Source organism: Mastomys coucha, unplaced genomic scaffold (assembly GCF_008632895.1).
Source record: "Mastomys coucha isolate ucsf_1 unplaced genomic scaffold, UCSF_Mcou_1 pScaffold12, whole genome shotgun sequence".
Lineage (NCBI taxonomy): Eukaryota > Metazoa > Chordata > Mammalia > Rodentia > Muridae > Mastomys > Mastomys coucha.
This window is the reverse complement of record NW_022196894.1, coordinates 3,719,771-3,739,830: the sequence shown is the minus strand read 5'-3', so window position 1 is coordinate 3,739,830 and position 20,060 is coordinate 3,719,771. Positions and strand designations below refer to the sequence as shown.

Below are 20,060 nucleotides of genomic sequence, written 5' to 3'. Positions count from 1 at the left end.
GAGCCTTCATAGGACCAAGGACCTCTCCTTCCATTGGTGCATGACAAGGTCATTCTCTGCTACATATGCAGCTGGAGCTGTTTGTACTCCTTTGTTGATGGCTTAGTCCCTGGGAATTCTGAGGGGTCTGGTTGGTTGATATTCCTGTTCTTCCTATGTGGCTGCAATCCCCTTCAACTCCTTCAGTCCCTTCTCTAACTCCCAGTGCTCAGTCCAATGGTTGGCTTCTAACATCCACCTCTGTATTTTTAAGGCTCTGGCAGGGCCTCTCAAAAGGCAGCCATATCAGGCTCCTTTCAGCATGTACTTCTTGGCATCCACAATAGTGTCTGGGTTTGGTAACTGTATATGGGATGAATCACCAAGTAGGACAGTCTCTGGGTGGAAAGCCTATACTCTTAAATAAACACAATTTACACTCCTACCATGAGCTGGATCTATAAAGGGTCCAGAAACAAAAAACTTCAATTATCAAACAACCAGACAGGCAAATAAAATGCAAATGACCATTGACACTTAAATTTCAAATTTTATAGAATAAATAAGTCCCACATAATATTTAGTACATAAGAGAAGATACTTACTATTTATCTGAAATTCACATCTGAATATTATGGTGTGTGTGTGTGTGTGTGTGTGTGTGTGTGTTAATAAAAACATCTTACATTTAGCAGTCTTGGTGAACACTGCCCATCAAGTAATTGATGACTGAGGCTTACACAGAGGCATTCTTTGAGGGCATGAGCATCTGATAATTCAGAATCCTTCTAACTTAAGGTTCTTATGTTTCCTAGATGTCCTAGAAAATGGTGTAGGTGTTTCTAGCATGTAGCTTGTTCCCCATAATGCTGGTGGAAGTAGCTATTTTAAAGCAGGCAATCTGGCCCAGGCAAGAATAAGATGGGTTATTTCCTTAATGCAGAATGGAAGGGTGAATACCCATTTTAAATGACTGAACAAAGAGACAAAAGCCATGGGATGTGTTCCTGCAGACCTTGTTTCATTTGGTATTTCCCTGCCATCCACTGCCTGCATGTGCAATCTGGGTATTCACTGCAGACTTGGTACCCTACGAGAGTCTGTGTTCTCTCTTCCCTGGATGAAAGTGTTAAGCATTGTTCTATCACAAAGGATAGTGGTATTTGGATGAAGGTGAGGCCAGAATCAAAGGAAACAAAGAATAATGATTTCAAGAAGCTGAGTAATTTCTCTGACCAAACTGCCTAGGTCATGAATTGCAAGAAATTTGGAGAGTCAATGGCAAAAGATTCCTGCTAGTATTCAAGAATTATTCTTTAAAACTTTTATATCTAGTTATCTGTCTCTCTGGTAAGTATGTCTGTTTCCCATTACAAGCATGTAGATATCAGAGGACAAGTTGGAAGAGTAAGTTCCCTCCTTCTATAATGTGAGTCCTGGGAATTGAATTCAAGTCATTATGCTTGGTGGACAAGTGGTTTTGCCAACTGGACCATCTTGATTGCTCAAGAACAATAGAAAATATCTGTAATATATAGAGACTGTTCTTTCAAACACATGTGGAATTCAATCCTTGTAACAATTAGAAAAGCTCACATATATCAATAGCTTAGAAATATCAAATGCTTGAAGTATTAATAGTTCTGACTATAGGATGTAAAGAATTTCAAAGCTGGGTCCTTTGTGTCACGGGGTCTACTCTTCAAGGAAAGTCTTCTATTCAACCTTCTTCGTAGATCCCTTGGTGAGGAGAAATACTACTTATTTCATAGAGAAGTTCTGGGATGAAGAGGTGAGAAGATAAAAACGAAGGGGAAAAGCCCATAGCAGGCCAGTAGGCCAAGTAGAGTACCAACAGGTACCAACTTACCCTACAATTGGTACACATTAAATACTGGATTTAGAGAATTTTATTTTATTCTTTAAATTTTTTTCTTTAAAAACTTGTAATTACATTATGTGTTGTGAGTGTTTATGTGTGTCCATATGCCAAGGAATGTATGTGGAGGTCAGTGGATTAGGTATTGAACTCAGCATGTTAAGCTTGGCAGCAAGTATCTTATCTTCTGAGACATCTTGCTAGCCCTTTAGTGTATCTTTGGTGCCAATTCTTAGGGCAGAGAAAAAACTCACTAAAAACAGACAAAGAAAACTTTCCAACATGACAAATGAAGAACTGGTCGTTTAGAGGTGAATCAAGTTCCATAGTAAAGAATCCTCCACTGTGTGAGCACTTCAGAACAACTTCTGCAGAATATCCCATTCCCACAGATGCTTTATATTTATTTCAGGCATCAGCGCATAGAAGCACATATATTTATGGAAAGAGAAGGCTGAAAAAGACATCTTCCAACACCATGAAGCAAATGTCAGCCATGGAACACTCCTCCCTAAGCAGTCTACACAAAACACTTTCCTTAAAATAAGAACTGGATGAGACAAACTGATCAGAAACCCATCTTAGCATGTGTCATTCCCTAAATGAAACAATGACACCATATGCCCTGGAATGATCTCCAGTGTTTGCTTCCTTGGCAGGTGGCACTGGCTGCATGGTTCTGGAAGCCAGTTAAACGAACCATAGAAGGAATGCTGAAGCAAGCCCAATTTCTGAGACAGTTGTGCACTGTATTTATAGTATCATTGGTTTAATTGAGAAGTTTGGTACTAATGATGCCAACACAGCTGGCATGTCTTCAATTTAAATAGACATGAATCGTTTGCAGACATAACTAGCATTTGTTTGCTCGACAATGTTCGCAAGCATTCTGAGCATCTCAGATCCACATGAAGTAACCCAATGGCTGTATCAAGACCAAAGTCCAGAAGCCTGTATAGGTGTGTTTGGGCAAATGTGTACTGAGTAGTTTTAGAAAAGCTTGGATCAAATAATACTTCACACTGCACACACACACACACACACACACACACACACACACACACACACACACACACTCTGTGAAGGATGTTCACCGGCTACAGCAGAAAACCCTAAAGTAAAGGTTAATTCACAGTGTGTGCATAGAGACTCAAGAGAGTCTTCGTTCTGGTGCATCTTTTAAAACTTTCTTCATTACATCTGGGATTATAATTTAATTATATTACCTCCTTGTAAAGCATGTTTTATACCCTTTCCCACTCTCTGTCAAAGTCCTGGCCCCTCTCTAGCTTTACTAATTGTTACTGTGTGCTTTAGTGTATAGGTTTATACATATGTATTCCTAAGTACATCCTACCCAATTTCTAGAATTCAACCTGTTTGTATGTTTTCAGGGATGACCTTTTGAAACTGGAAAATCAATGGGTATGCTCTTCTCTAGAGTTGTTCTTAAGGTGGATTCAGTACAGAAAACAGAGGCACATGTCCTCAAAATGGCTCTACTCTTCCTAATGTCCTGCTTTATGGAGTGTTGCATTAACATGAAAGGTACAAGGAAATCCACCTGCACTGTCGCCATAGAAACACATTATCAAGTGTCTTTTACACATGTAAACAGTCATATGTTTTGTTAGTATAAATAATGACAGACATGAGTATCACTTTCTTATCCAGAGTATATTTATTTATTATGTGTATATACATGTGTGCTTCTGTGTGTACAGATGCATGTGTTTGTTCAGATGCCCATGAATGTATATGTGTGGGCATGTGTTTGTATATGGAGGATAGACAAAAACTTCAAGTGTCCTTCTTCAAGCAATACCACTTTGTTTTGTGAGACAGGAACTCTTACTGACTTGGAATTGCCAAGTAGGCTAGACTGGCTGGCCAGCAAGCCCCAGGGATCCTCCTGCACCTCTTTCTAGTGCTGGGATTATAAACATGGGCTACCATTTCTCATTTTTTTACATGGGTAATAAGAATTGAAAAGAGGTCTATGTATCTGCATCCCAATCACTTTACTAACTGATAAGAAAACAGGGAAGGTGTGGCATCATTTGGCAGGGAACAAACTGTAGAGTGCCAGCTAATCACAGTTTTTGAAAAACAATTTTGTGATTCCATGTCTTGTACCAGGGATCTGCACATATCATAGTCAACTCTCATCTTAAACACAGAAAATTTAAATTTTAGACGTTAATCTATAGTATTTTGTATTCAAGAGTGACACATTATAATTAAATTGGCTGTAATCCACATAGTTTTTTTTTTTAAAATGAGAACAAGAATTCAAGTATATACCTTTAATAGGGAAATAGGGATGTTCCCAATCATCCATATCCGAGCTACACATATAAAATCGAAGATAAATAATGGTAAAAGCTTCTCCAAAGGCAAGGCAGTAAATTCTCCCACTGCTTTCCAGAAGATGGAATAAATAAAATATATTTTTTGAACATTGTATATGGGCAAGAACAAGTTTAAATATGCTGTTGGATGCTAGCATCCCACCATTTTGGAGGATGAAGTAGGAAGATGGAGACTTGGGGCCAGCCTGTGCTACTCAGCAAGCTTGAAGCTAGTTTTTCCATGCAGAATCAGAGGTTGCTGTCAAAACTAGCAAAGTAAAATACAACAAATGGAAGAATTCAAATGTGAAGGGCTATGCTCCAGCAGACCTCAAGAGACAAACAGCCAGGCCTGAGATCAATAACTTCTCAGTTATTGATCCCACAGAAACATCTAGAATAAGTGATCCTAACACACTAGCCCCATTCACTCACAGCAATAAGGATAATAGGAAATGACTTGAGATACTGTCTTATACATGCAGCATGTCCATTTCACCTGAGGAATGAATATACCATATGAGAAGACAGCATGCAAGGCCATGTAACATGAAGCATAATGTAAAGGCAGCTTTGGAGGAAATACCCTGGCAAGGATGACGGTGAACAATGGGAAATGAACACTAATGAGAATCAACCCCGATACCAGACTCACAGGAGACAACCAGAGAGCACCCATTAAAACATGAGACACTGATGATCGGAACCATTAGGCAAGTGACTGTTGTGCCAAACATGGGAAAGAGTTTCTGCACTTGGACAAGTTGGACATTGCCAAGTTCTAGGCAATTTGAAAGAGGGTACTTTCTGTCTTTATGTTTTTGATGTTGAAATTTCTGTGCTTCTTTTGAAGAATAGAGTCAACAGGGACAGGAGGCACAATGATCTTCGTAGTTTTCTCTGTAACTATCCTCACTTAGCCCTGCCCTAGCAAGGACACAGAAGACAAAAGATAGCACGAAAAAGAAAGATATCGTCTCATGGCCAAAGCACTTGAGAGGAAGCTCACTGGGACTAAACCATGGTTGCTTACAGTAACTAAGATCTGAAAGAGGAAACTGTGTTGAGACCCCTAAACTGCCCCATGGGGAGCCAAGCAGAATGTTCCAGATGCCTCTCAGTATGATTCATGCTGCTAAATGTATCATATTATAGAATGGCTTTGTGACCACACATGTTCATCTTAGGAAAATTCCATTTCTTCAAAATAGCAGTTGTAAATTCCAAAGAGGGCTCCCAAGTTACTGCAAGGGGTCCAGAATCCATATGGCCCAATGATTTTTATAGATGAAACCCACACCACACAAAATCCACACGTACTCTTTAACACAGACACAGATGTTGTTTGTGATAAGTAGAATTAATTTCAGTGTTCATAAACATATACTGTGCTCCTTTAACTGACAGATGCTAAGAGTTTATCATCATATCGAATCAACATCTTGTTAGCTAGATGTGTGAGAATTTTGACTCAAAAGAAGAAGGAAAAATAATTTGTTTTTGCAACAAATAGATTTTGATCTGGGTCTAATACCAGGTTGCATGTCACATGACAATTTTTTTTCTCTGGGCCATCTGCTCTAACCCTAAAGGACAGAGAGATTCAGACACTTACAGCATCTCCTCTATATGACTTCCAGCTGTGAGTATTTTGACTACATCTCTGACTTAGCCCTGTAGCCTCAGGTAAAGTTCAAGATAATCAAAAAAGTCTAGGGAAGAAAATAGACCCTTAAATGTGAGAAACTGGGGTTGGCTGCCTTACATGTCACCATGAAGGATTACGAGGGTGGTCATTAAGAGAATCCAGTTCAAAGCCAGCATCACAGTGACACTTGATGAATAAAGACAGACTGAATAGCAAGACATCCCTCTGGCTTGACATGGCAAAGAGAATATAACTCCTGCAGCTACCCATCAGTCAAGCTGGATCCCACTGCTTTGCACACACTTAACCTCGACTCTAACTTCGAATGCTCTGCACTTTTCAAAGTCATCTTTGACCTGAGAGTGCCCGAGGGTATCTTCGTTCTGCAAGAGTTAGAGGGCGTAACTCAAGGTTATTACCAAATGAGAGAGCCATAAAAGTGCAAAAGTTGACCTTTTCCTCTGAAATGTCAGGATTCAAGCCTGGGTCTCTTAAATATTAGGATGCCTGCTCTACTTTTGTGTCACATGCATACTTGATAAGCATCGTGTGTGTGTGTGTGTGTGTGTGTGTGTGTGTGTGTGTGTGTGTGTGTGTTAAAGAAATAAAAGTTTCAAGCTCATTCCCCAAATCATGGGGCCCCTGAGAAATGGACCAGGGACTCCTGTTTATGCAGAGAATAATACAAGCTTTGCTCACAATAGGACATCCCACCTGGCCTCTTCTTACTGTTTCTGCCATAACTGCACTCTGCTCAAACTCTTAGAGGATTCTCCAAGCAGTTCATCTTTGTTCTGAGTCAAATGTTAAGGATACAATTCTTTGGTCTAATGAACAGATGCTTACGACCACTACCGGGATGTCATGGATATACAGAATGACTACATTTCAAAACACACACACACACACATACACACATTTCAAAACACACACACACATACACACATTTCAAAACACACACACACACACACACATACACACACACACACACACACACACACACACACACAAACGTTATCTAAGCCTTGTCAAAGCTTTGTCCTTTGGCACAGCTGAGACTAAATAAATGGTAAACTCTTCCCTTCCCTGAATGGATTGTTCAAACATCTTCCAGAAAAAATATTCAGGGTCATGATGAACTGGGAGAAGGCAAAGCCACCATTTATTTCCTCAGGGTGAATGGTAGTTTCTGGGTAGTTCTGTTTCACCATGGTGCCTAGACCAGGCCACCTTCTGCTCCATACTAAATACCCTTGAAACTTCATCTAAGAAACTGTATGATGCAAGAATCAAATCAGATTTAGAAACTGATAGTTGGTGGTGGCGGTAACTGATTTTGAAAACTATGCAGAGCTAGCCATTCACTGCAGCTGCAATACACAGTGCCTGGGGACAATTGGGAGAGACTCACTCCTGGGTTGCTCTTCTAGGTAAGCAGGCAAGGGCTTCATCATTTATTTTAGTTACAAAGTGAGGTCCTGGGCTGCTGGACTTGGGATCATCAATGGGCCTTATCATCAGTGGTCAAGAGAGGAGTCTATTTTCTGCTTGGCATTTAAGCTACATATTAGAAGATGACCAACTGACAAAGCAGCAACCCCAAGAGTACAACTAAAACAAATAAATGTATCCTGCCACGCCTAAGGGGACCTACTCACTGTAGACCCAAGTATTAGATGCTAAAATGCCTTCATCCCATAAGAACATTCTACCTTAGAATGATAAGGTCTCAGAACTCTCACAAGGCAGAAAACTGAGGATGAAGGTAGTACTTACACCAAACATTTGTCGGAGGTCTGGATCCCGGAATCGGAAAGGGATGTTGGACACATGCAGCCGCTTGGGCTGGGACTTGTTTTCTGTGTTTTCAGAAGGTTGTGTCTGGGGCTGGCCGTCAGTTGGGGCTGCATCATCTGTCTGCTAAAGGAACAGGAAGAAAGGAAAGTGGTGCTGAGTAAAGAATCAGTCCCAATGTCCTCTTGTCCCGCTACAGCAGGATGCAGGCCGTACGTCCTCCGTCCCAATGCCTGCTCCCTTCCCCTACACGGCAGAATGCTATCCGAAAAAAGATTTTTGGTCTTTTTTTTCTTTTTAATTAACAGCAAAAAAGTTTGTTTTGATCATGCCCACAGATGAATCTTGGATTCCATATCAGTGAAAACAGTTAAAAGTTCCTGGGATGCAGTGTAACTCTTATGGTGCAAGGCACAATAAAAACCATTCTTAAATAGCTATAGAGCTGAAAAGAAGGAGATAAGCATTGTGAGAAAAAATAAAGGAACCATGAGGGGGTGGGGGCTCAGGGTAGGTAGTGGAAAACTCATCAAAAAGGATTAAAGATTGCCACTGCACACTTTGCGTGAAGGCGGTATCTGAGGCGTAAACTTCAAGGAAAGTCAGTCTCCTGCCTCCGCGTTGTAGCCTGGCACCCCAAACTCAGAGGTGGCCCAGATATGTCCTCGTACTAGTGTGCTAGGAACTCACAAGAGAAAATTCGGACATTGCTTTCTGACCTTCACCAATGTTTCCAACTATCCTAGTTTAATGTTTTAAGTACTAGAGAGTAATTGAAAGGTTTCTCTCACTCTAAGACATTAGCTGAAAGTGTTAGGTCAAGATTCTCCTCTGCCTGCCTCCAGCAAGAACCAGAGAATTAGCATAAGAATACCTCAACAGAGAGGGCTCCACCCCTCTTCCTCCTGCTTCACACCTAGCTACCAGACCCTGCTGACCTGGGTGTGTGGGGGTCGTTTTGCCTACGTGACTTCAGTCTAGCACTAGGACTGGGAGAAGAAGGACTTGGACTCACATGCAAGACTAGCACTAGAACTTAGATGGGCTAAGACTAATCTCTTGCAGTCCCCCGGGCCCAGGCCACTTGGGCCCGGGGGATACAGCACCAGTTCAGAGGAGATAGCTGCTGTTTTAGACCCAGTATGTTTTAGATAGCCTCAGAGGTACCTCAACTGTTGAGCTGCCAGATTTTTCATCTCTCTTTTGCAATGATTGTAAAAGCCTCATGTCATTTTTAAAGAAATACACTCAGATTTTACACCACCCGTGTGTAGTCTGTTTGTCAGAAGTCGAATCCCATGCCCACCTGGCCAGAACCCATTGTCCCGCAGAATAAGGGACCCCTCTAGAAACCCCGGTCCGTGGCAAAAGATCATTAAAAATAAGAACATGTATCCCTCAATGCTGGCCAGATTCTTATGCTGCACATATATAAGTACTGAGAATGTACAGGTAAAACATTAATAAATGTCAAAAATTTTCGAAGGCCCTTTGGTGGTTTGCAGTTCATCCGGTGAATAAAATGATTGACTCAACTTTTTAAAAAGATGCTAACTTAGCTTTATATAAATCTATATTGTCTACTGCCACAGACCTTATGAGATCATTTAAATCTCAAGGAGTGAACAATAAATAAAGTATAAATAAGCTTGTATTCATTGCATTTGAAATTCTAAATCACCACACACAGGTAGTACTTGTGTTGGAAAAAAAAAAGAAAAAACAGAATATTCCCATCTGTACAAAACCTCTGCTGGGTTATGCTGATGCAGATAATATAAGACTACTAGTTCAGCCCATTATTTCCATCTGTTCTCCTCTCAGAAAGTTTTCTGTACTTTCCCTACAATTAGCATATTCTACCTGTAGGTGGCAGTAGACAAGTCCACTTAAGTATGTCTTTGAACTACTGTTGTAGGGTCTTTGAGAAAGCTGAAATTCATGAGCAAAGAATCATCCTCATTGGTTTATAAGCAATTTAGAGGCATATAACCAGGACAAAAACTATCAGTGCAGGCAGCCAGGTGTAAAACTATAGAGACTTAGAGGAGACAATCTTACAGAGTGAAATGTAAAAGAAACACCCAAATAACAACACAAGCAGAATTAGCAATCTTCTCAGCATCTCTGCTGTGTACTAGACTATTTTATTGACATCTTCCTTCCTCATACATTCTGGATGACATGTTTAAGTTGAGACTTCCTGGAGCCTTGTGCACCACCCACCTAAACCTGGTCTCAGAAACCCTACCAGATGCCTTTGTTGATTTTCAAGTACAAGGCGACCCTTACAACCACGTTATTTTGCCTGAAATGTGAAGAAGAAAATGGTAAAGGAAGAGGTGGGAAAAGAAAAGCAATTATAACACAGACAGTTCTTTGTGGGGGTGCAGGTTGAGTAAATTCAAGTCATACTTGCCACTGGGAGTCCCAAGGCACATTAACCTTGGCTTTGTAGACAGGTATATTTGGAGAGGTTGCGGGGGACAGATTCTGTGCCAGAAGAGTGTAAAGCATGTGCGAAGATAGAAAGATGTAAGTAGAAGTCGTCCACATTGGAGAGGTCATGTAAAGCCAGATAGAATACAGGGAGGATGAGCAAGAGAGGCAACTTGAGAGGTGGGTAGAAGTTGAAGACCTAAAGGAGCCTTGTATACAAAAGCAAGTGGCTGTTATAAGTCACTTAAAGATGACAAGAGGACTGAGTTGTGACGAGTATGCTGTATGAATGTTAAATGCCTGTTGAGTGATTGGCTGATGTGATAATAGACTGAGAGCATGAAAAATTGGTGCACCACTAATGAATGAATAATAAATAAATGAGTGAGCATCAGTGTTGTCAGCTTCGAGTGTCACTTAATGAATAGCTATGTAGGCTGGCTAAGGTCCACTTGGGGAAGTGTTTGTTGTACAATCATGAGGGCTTGAGTTTGTGGCATAAAACTGGGCATGGTGGTTCATGCCTATAATCTCAGCATTCCTACAGTGACATAGGCAGCAAATACAGGACAGTTCCGGAAAGTACACAGGTAGCTGGTCTTGTAAATACAGCAATAAGGACAGACTCTCTAACACAAGAGATGAACTGACAGTTGAAGCTGCCCTTTGATCTCCATTCTTATATCATGGCATCAAACTTACATAAACCACACACACACACACACACACACACACACCATCATTCTACAACCCAGAGACCCACATAGAGTACTCACTGGGTTTTGCTTTTGTTTTTCTTAGTAACAGCACATCAGGTTCCACATCAATGACACAGAAATCACCTTTAAACCATGACATTGCTACCTTGCCAGAGAGTAGGAGGTTTCAATGCCCTACCACAAGACCCTAGATTGGCATGAGCAATTGCTAAGATCCCATGTTTCCAGACCATTTTCCCCCACCCTCTTAGAAATTGCTATGTGAGTGAAAAATTAAAATGAATTTCTCTTCCTCCCAAGAAAGGGACTTAGACTTGGATTTGTGCACAACTGCTGAATGGCTCAGTTTAATAAACCTAATTAGGAATTACAGAGATTATGATTAAACATATTAAATGATTAATAGCATTATGCTGCTCATGGAAAAATTAAAATTAATCATCTCTAGTCAAACAGGACTTTGGAGAAATCTTTGTGGTGTTCCCTTTGATAAAAACATACAACACTCAATTAATCATTTTGTAGTGTACACATTTATACAAATACCCATAAATTGTTATGTAGGCATACCTATGGCAGAAATAATTTTTTACTGAAAATATGTAAAATGAAATCCAAATTTGTATAGGTTAGTGAAAAGGCAGGAATAGGGAGGTCAACCTCTATGGGGCGAGAGAAAAAGAAAAAGAGACCATTTCAAGCTGAGCCTGCCCATGTCCAAGGTGATGAGTTATGTGACAGCCATGGCTAGAGAGTTGCTCCTTGCAATATGCAATTCCACTGTTACCAACTGCTAGTTAGGATCGGGGCCCCTTTGATCTCTGTGACTACAGTTCACTCATCTGTGAGAGGACAATAATGGTCCATGCCCTACAGGCCTAGGACAAGGACCAAAATATAGGGGTAGGTATAAGCAGTCATAAGTTCAGATCAAGGAGAGCCCACCTTATATACTGAAGAGAGTACTTGCTACTTCATTTGGGGCCTAAGTGGGTTTTTGCAAGGCATATTTCTTGGAATCTTCAGGGAAAACATCCTGGGAATAATCCTGTGCTTTTCTATGACTGCTAGGGTTCAGATCTGGTAATGTCAAATACATGTGTTAGCTACACACTTGCTAAATAGCCCTTGTCCCTTTGGGAGTGGGCAGCACCTGGAAAGGTGATGCACCATGGAAGGAAGTGAGGTCACTGGGACACTACACCTTAACCTCCTCTTCAGTTCTTTGTACTGCTACCACCAAGCAGACAGCCCTTCTCTGCACAACTCCACCATGCGCTGTGCTCCAATACCACAGGTCAAAAGCTCTGAAACCACCAGCAAAATACCCCTCCCCAGTTTATGACTTGGCATTCTGTTACAAACAACATGATCTTTGGCTTTGTCCCTAATCAGGTTGTCACAAGTTTAGTGGCTTAAAACAAGACTTTTTCATACTACAGTAATGAGGACAAAAATCTAAAACAGAGGTGTCCAGAGAAGCAAGTTTTGTCCTTCTTAGCCTCTTCCAGCTTCTGTTGCTAGGCAACTCTTGGTTTGGGCCTTTGTGATACCCATGTGCTTCTATCTTTGTGTGGCCATCTTCCTTGGGTGGCTCACTGAAGTCTACTATAGCTTTCTCTTCTTATGAAGACACTAGCTATTAGATTTACAGTCTTTTCTAAATAAGAATATTTTGACATAATTAATTTCATTACATCTGCAAAGATACCTTTTCCAAGATACAGTCTCTACCATTGGCAGCTGGCACAGCTTATGTTTTTAGAGGCTCCCACTCAAACTCTGACAGTTCCCTCATAAATATGAAACCAGAAGTGCCGATTCAATTAGGGACTATTTTCCAGAAATGAATGTTATTCTTTAATATCATCTCTGGGCTCTTGAATACTCTCAAAAAAGCTGGCCTCCAACAAGTGGCAAAGGAAAAGAGAATATCCCAACCTAAGCAGAGAAGAGACAAGAACCATTCCTTCAGAAGGCCAGGTTGGCCACCTCCCGTTATATACTTGGTTATAGATAGAGATGCTTGACTCTCTCTGCCAGGGTGGGAAGCCCTTTGTCAGTTTCTAGAAAGATCATCAATATCCTATACTTATGTCTGAAAATGAATCAAGTGATCATTATTCACCCACTGTTGATAATATTTTTCAGAACCAGGCAATAATGATGAAGCACTACTTAGTAAGAGGAGATATTACATTAATCATGACAGTCACCAACAAAAACATTTCAGTTTTGTCCTCCATTTCTCTGTCCCATGGACATACAGAGCTATGAGAAACAGCCTTCTAATCACACAGGAAGACCTACAGACTCTATGAATTGGATATCCATTAACCACAAGAAGCAGGTCTCTAAGAAGCCCTAGTCAGAAATTCTGAGCAAGTACATTAAGACCCACCTCACCAGGTTCTGTGTTGGCCTTCTGTGGCATAACCTCATCAGAAGGCACTCTGTTGGCTGAAGAATTTTCCTTAATAAACAAACTCCCTGGGTATTGGCACAGGTTATAAATGTTAAGAAAACACCAGCGGCACTTTAATCTCCTGAAGATCACTTAGAGTTTCCACAAAGACCTTAATAAAGAACTGTGGGGCTCCCTCCGCTGTAATCGTTCCTAATTCAATGAACAGCTCTGAGCAACCCACAGCTAATCCTAGTGAAATTGGATTTTGATATCGACCAATCCAGGAATGACTGTTTGAGAGAATATCCATAGAAATCAGCTCCTTTCAGATTCAGTCCCTGGCCTTGTGATATCTTAGTAGATTACTTCTATATTGTAGAGTCAACAGCCCTAGTACCTCCTAACCAGTGCTGAGTAACTAGGTGTAGAAACAGAGCAGTTTACAGCTAGGCATCTGAGTAAAAATCACTTCCATCTTGTGCTGGCCTACTTACTTAAGCCCTTCTGAACCTTAGATTCTCCAGACTAGTTTAGGAGACTTTTGTCAATGGCTCATGAGTGCTACAGGTAAGTTAGTACTGAGGACGCATGAGCAAAGCATGGGAGATGGAAACCTACAAGAGAAATTAGAATTCAGAGAGAAAGTGGAGCTCTTTATGGCAGCAGCCTGCTACGGAGAGGGACCAGGCAATGATTAGAAAGCAAGAAAGAACCAAGCTATATTTGGGAAATTAAAAATACATGTATGCATAACCCAGTACTAGATATAGCTCAAGGGTACTGAGGAAGCACACTTGTGCAGCCCTGAACTAAAGTAAAAGAAAAGAAAATATGAGCAGCAGATGTCATTTTATAATGTCTGGAAGTCACATGTTTTTAAGAGTGAAACAAAATATGAAGTAAATTTTAAGTACATAGCCATGTTAACTCTATTTAACAAGCACAGTATTGTGACACATCATTAGTGTAAAGGGCATTTAAATTATTTTTTTCTGCACCAAGTCTTTGACATTTATTGTCTCCATTATGCTTATAGGTCCTAATCTCAGCAGGGCACATTGATTTCTCATTGAAAATCCTTGATCTATATTTAAGCCTCAAAAATAAATGATAGCTGAATATCCAGATTTCCTGCTTACGATTCAAAAGTTCCCAATGACCGAATCAAGGGTCAGTTCTTCTGATTAATATAAAGTTGAATTAAGTGGGAAAAAAAAATAAGTTCCATCAGTCATGATAGGGCACTTTTAAGAGTTTAAGTGTAACACGAAGAGGGTCCCTTAATGATGTTCTAATACTTAGAACCTGTGAAAAAGTTGCTTTATGGGACAAGGAAGTAGGAAATTAATTGGACAGAATTGAAATAACTTATCACCTGAGCACAAATTAGATTATCCCAGATTCATGGGGAGGCCAGTACAAACACTAAGAATCTTTCAAAGGTCTTTATTTTTTTTTTCCAAGACAGGGTTTCTCTGTATAGCCCTGGCTGTCCTGGAACTCACTTTGTAGACCAGGCTGGCCTCAAACTCAGAAATCCACCTGCCTCTGCCTCCCAAGTGCTGGGATTAAAGGTGTGCGCCACCACGACATGGCTGAAAAGTCTTTAGAAGAAGACAAAAGCTAATGATGGGTGCTGGGATGTGAAAAGCATCCGCCTGCCATTTCTAGCCTGATGAGGAAATGACAGAGGAAGGAAAGGAAACTGGGGATTAAGGAAATGGAAAATGTAGAAGCTCTAGAAAGAACTGTCATCTGCATTTGGGGATTTCCACTGTCTGAAGTTCATTAGAGTCACCAACGTCGATTGCTACAAAGTAAGCTTAAAAGCATCATCACCTACATGACAAAACACAGGCATATGGTTTCAAAGAAAATGTGTAAATGGCTAAAGAGACCAGGGGAATTGAAAACTCTGCTCAGACACCAGGAGCTGGGGATCATAAAAAAAGAGGTGTCCATGGCTCACCTCATGGAATCATCAGAACAACTTGGAAATCTGAAATTCAGAGAGGTGAAGTTGCCTCTACAAAGGCACCAGCTAGGAGAGGCAGGATGTCGGACCCCATAAATGGGATTGCTTTTGTCCTGTCGCAAGCTCTCAAGAGGAAGGTGAAGATGCTGTGGAAAATCTAAGGACAGAGGACAACTAGAAAACATATACAAAGGAGTGAAGCTTCACTGTTGTTCTAATTGCTATGCTTGAGGTCAGGACTGGGGTCAGGGTGAGAACTGTGCTAACATTACTGACTACCAAGCTTGTAACAGGCTGCTTCAGATGCCTCCTGTGAGTCTCTGGGGTTTTCTCCTGAGCCCTTATTAGTCATAATTATCTTTTAGCTTACTTTATATAAATGTCTCTTTCCTCTTCTTTAAAAAATGTATTTATTTTTATGTACATTGAGGTTTTGCCTGCATGTATATCTGTGGGAGAGTGCTAGATTCTTTTGAACTGGAGTTATAGATAGTTTTGAGCTTCCATGTGGCTCCTGGGAGTTGAACCCAGGTCATCTGGAAGAATGGCCAGTGCTCTTAACTACTGAGCCATCTCTTTAGCCCTATCCTCTATACTTTTAAAGATTTACTTTATGTATTTTGTGAGTGAGTCTTTATGTGTGAATATGGACATGCACATAGGTACATAAAGAGGCCAGAGGAGGTTAACAGATTCCTTGGAACCAAAATTATAGGTGATTATGAGCTGTTTAATATGGATGCTGGAAAACAAACACTAGTCTTCAGAAAAGCAGCGAGCATTCTTAACTGCTGAGTCACCTCTGCAGGCCCCAAGCTTGAGTTTAATTATCAAGCTGTCCTGATAGACATGAACATCTTTAAGGCAAGCATTCTATCTAATACCAAATGTAATTTTGAATCACCTTTCCCGGCACATAGTAGGTCCTCAATATGTGTTTCCTGAATCATTCCAGTCTATCAAGTACATCAGTCTTTTTGTGCACATGTCTTCTGACTTCTGCCTTCACGATGTGGAAACCCAGTACCCTCAAGAGGACATGCATAGCTCATGGATTTTCCCTCCAGCAGATTGGTAAACACACAGAATCTTTTCTTTCTGACCAGCATCCTCCCCTCTCTGTATAACACTCTTCACACTAATAAATAAAATGTGTACTTCTCAATAGTCTCTGCTTTTCACTCTTCTACCAATCAAGTTGTTTCTTAGAAAAGGAGAAACTTGTGAGAGTCTTGGAGGCATGATTTGATTAAGCTGACAGTATCATTTGAGCAATGGTTGAGTGCCCAATGTGATGTATTTTAGACCAAATTGATTTGTGTAACAAACACTTGCTTTGTCTCTTCTAGCAGCCTGAATGGCAGGTCTTGATTTAGCTAGTGATGCTGAGTACTGGGTGAATTTACACAGTCTGTGGTTGCTCTCTTTCTGCAGAGAGGAGCAAGGCCAGAGCTCAGGCTGGCATAATTCAATACATTGTGCTATAAACTCAAAAAATAATATTACAGAGCTCTGCAATATACCTATTTGATTTGATTTGTAAACCTGATAAAAAAGCAATTGAAAAAGTTCAGGGGGAAAATATATATATGTTCTAAGCTAAACTGTAACCATATTGAATGTGTACAAAGAACAGTGCATGGGAGGAGGGGGGTGAGAAAATTCATGCACATCCAATCAACTTCCTACCCTGCATTAGACAATGTTGCAATTCTCCATTTAATATGGATAAAGACTGTAAAAAGTAACTTTCCATTAAAGTAATAATAGCGAGTGAGGGCATGTGAATTAAAACCCACATCTCTGGTTTTCTCACAATCCCACTTCAAAACTGGGCTGCACAGTGTCTCCCAGCTTCCTGCCTTTTATCATGTTAGCTCTGCAGGCAAACAAATGAGTTAATCACACACAGCTTTGGATATAGTTAATACCCCATTCTAGTTTGGCAGGACCAATTCTGTACCTGGGTAAGGCAGATTTGAAAAACACATCACATTTCCCCCAGCTCAAGTAAATTCAATGCTCAGCTCAAGTGATAGGATTCCTCAGAAAAAAAGGGTAGGAAGCCTGGGAGGGACTCACTCAAAATTCTTCTGCTCTTTTCATCCTTTGAAAATATAGGAAGAACAAGAAAGGGATCAGGGGTCCCACAACTCTAAAAGATGTGAGTGTCAAGGTGACTGACTGTATTTGTTTTATCTGGCTGCTGAAACAAAATGCCACCAATGGGAAACATACCTCATTGTTTTGGGAAGCTGGACCTGTAATACCAAGCCCTATAGCTCAATTCTTTCTTGCTGTGTCCTCACAGAGCAAAGGGAGAATATCTTTGTTCACCTTCTTTCTTGAGGAAAACATCAATTCCGTTATGAGAAAGCCCTATACTCATGACTCCATTTAACCTAATTGCTTCCCCTAAATCCAATCTCCAGATATCATCACATCAGGAGTATAGACTTCAGTGAAAGGTCTGAGGGGAAGCAGAGTAACATAACCAGGGAGAACTCACAAAATTTGGAGATAAGAAAGGACATTATAGAAGGACAAGGGCTCACTAGGCATCCTCCTGTAATCAGTCATTCTGGATAGATCTACTGAGATCATGGAACAGGTGAGGTATCGCTGCTTATCAGAAGAATGACAGTGGTGAGATGACTATGGCTCTCTGAATTCTAAGGTGTAAGCTTTTCGTGCCATATGCAAACAGTTAAAATATGACTACTGCTAGAAGCTATACTAAATGATTTTGGGCTTATCACAGTTTTGGCCATTGGCTGCTTGCATCAATAAAACAATGTCCATTACTGGGTTGATATTAAGAACCTTCTATCCAATGTCAACTACTCCCAAACCTAATTGAAGGACAATCATTCTCCATGGAATCTTGCTTCTGTTTTCTGGAATCTTAAAGACAAGCCTTTTGCTTCTCTAGATCAGCTAGTTCCAGCTGAAAGATCTAGCATATCCTTCCATTCCTGTACATCTCCCTTCCTCACTAGTGACTCTCTTACAGCTATCTCCTCTCCCTGGCTAAATACCTTGCTTATCTTTAATTCTCCTGGCAGACTCAAAACCCAAGCTACCTCAAAACCCCATTGACAGGAGCCTGATATAGCTGTCTCCTGAGATGCTCTGCCAGAGCCTGATATATACAGAGGCAGATGCTTGCAGACAACCATTGAATTGATCACAAGGTCCCCAATGGAAGAGTTAGAAAAAGGACTGAAGGAGCTGAAGGGGTTTGCAACCCCATGGGAAGAACAACAATATCAACCAACCAGAGCTCCCAGAGTCTAAACCACAAACCAAGGAGTACACATGGAGGGACCCACGGCTCCAGCTATATATGTAGCGGAGGATGGCCTTGTCAGGCATCAAAGGGGGAAAAGACCCTTGGTCCTGTGAAGGCTCCATGCCCGAGTGTAGGGGAATGCGAGGATGGAGAGGAAGAAATGGGTGGATGGGTAGGTGCACACCCTCAAAGAAGCAGGAGGAGGAGGGATGGGATAGGGGATTTCTGGGGGTGGGGAAATCAGGGTAAGGGGTAACATTTGAAATGTAAATAAATAAAATATCCAGTAAAAAATGTTTTTATTGAATTCTCAATTGCACATAGCTCAAAAATTTCACCCAATATATTATACAAAATTTAAATGATTCAAATGTTAATTCTATACATTATGGTAATTTTCTAGGACTGAGAAAACTGCCAAAAGCACAATTCAGTTATAGAACCTGGAGATGAGTTTAAAAATGGAGCTGATCTCAGTGAAGATCCAGGATTTTCCTGACTAATTGCCTCTCATTCTTTATAAATGATTCTGAGAAGCACGTGTTCCAAGAGTTTTGTTCTAAAATTGTTTTCCCCCAATATACAGCACAGAGTGGTGTTACTACCTCTATGAAGTGCAATAGGTTTCTTTCACATAAATAAGGCAAGAATCCTGCCATATAAAGTACACGGTTTCTGCAAAGTGACACGATTTGGCTTGCTTTCAAGCTGCAAATCCCATTTCTCAGGGCTTATTTTTTCTGCATTGCAGTGTGGGGGAAAGCCAGTACTTGCATGTTGGAAAACAGAAGTTCTAAGAGAATGACTCATGACATAGACATGCGTGCACCTCCTTTCCAGTATATTCTTTAGCCTCGGGATAAATAGTTTTCCATTGTGGGCCATTCTGTAACTGATATACATTAATGCCGCCATCAGTGATATGTTCATATGGAAATGAACTGTGACCCAGTCTGCTTTCCAATAAAGCTTAATTTCTAAAAGAAAACAGAAGACTAGATTTGTCCTATAAGTCATAGCTCCCTCTGTTCTGGGTGTATAATACTGCAAATGTTGACCATTTAAGAAGCACCTGTTGCTTTTATTTGAAGCATTTGCAATTAGTTGGTGTGGGGATGAAAAGATATACTCTGAATCCTTGGGGAATTTCTGGTTCTATAAAGTGGAAAGACAATAAGCCCTGTAAGTAAGAAAATGAATGTGTAGTGATTGAAGAACACTGCATAGAAAATTCAGCTAGAGGAGATGATGCGAGAATGCTTAGGCAGTCTTATTTAATAAGGTGCTCAGTCATCATGCTTGCAGATGATGTCCAGACAAACCTTTTGTGCTAAAAAGGACTAAGTTCTACCATGCATGTTACTCACAGTACCAGCATTTGGGATGCTGAGGCTGGCACATTGATGTACATGGGAAGCTAATAGGGTCTACATGCAGGCTATTTGTGGGCTAGAATGTAAGGCCCTGTCATAAACACAGAAAATAAAGGTGCTGGAGAGATGTCTGGGTGTAGGGTATTAACAATACATAGTGCTTTTACAAAAGATCTGACCTCAGATCTTAGCGTCCATGTTGGG

The 20,060-nt window shown here is 40.7% G+C and overlaps 1 protein-coding gene across 41 annotated transcripts in view; it reads right to left on the bottom strand.

Annotated features, from left to right (window-relative positions):
• Positions 1 to 20,060, bottom strand: part of Rbfox1 (RNA binding fox-1 homolog 1) — a 1,556,838-nt gene that overhangs the window by 121,428 nt on the left and 1,415,350 nt on the right. For all 41 annotated transcript variants that reach the window (XM_031361868.1, XM_031361950.1, XM_031361938.1 and 38 more), the window contains one exon: positions 7,634 to 7,777. In XM_031361868.1, the coding sequence (XP_031217728.1) occupies positions 7,634 to 7,777 (144 nt within the window). The remainder of the gene's footprint in view (positions 1 to 7,633; positions 7,778 to 20,060) is intronic.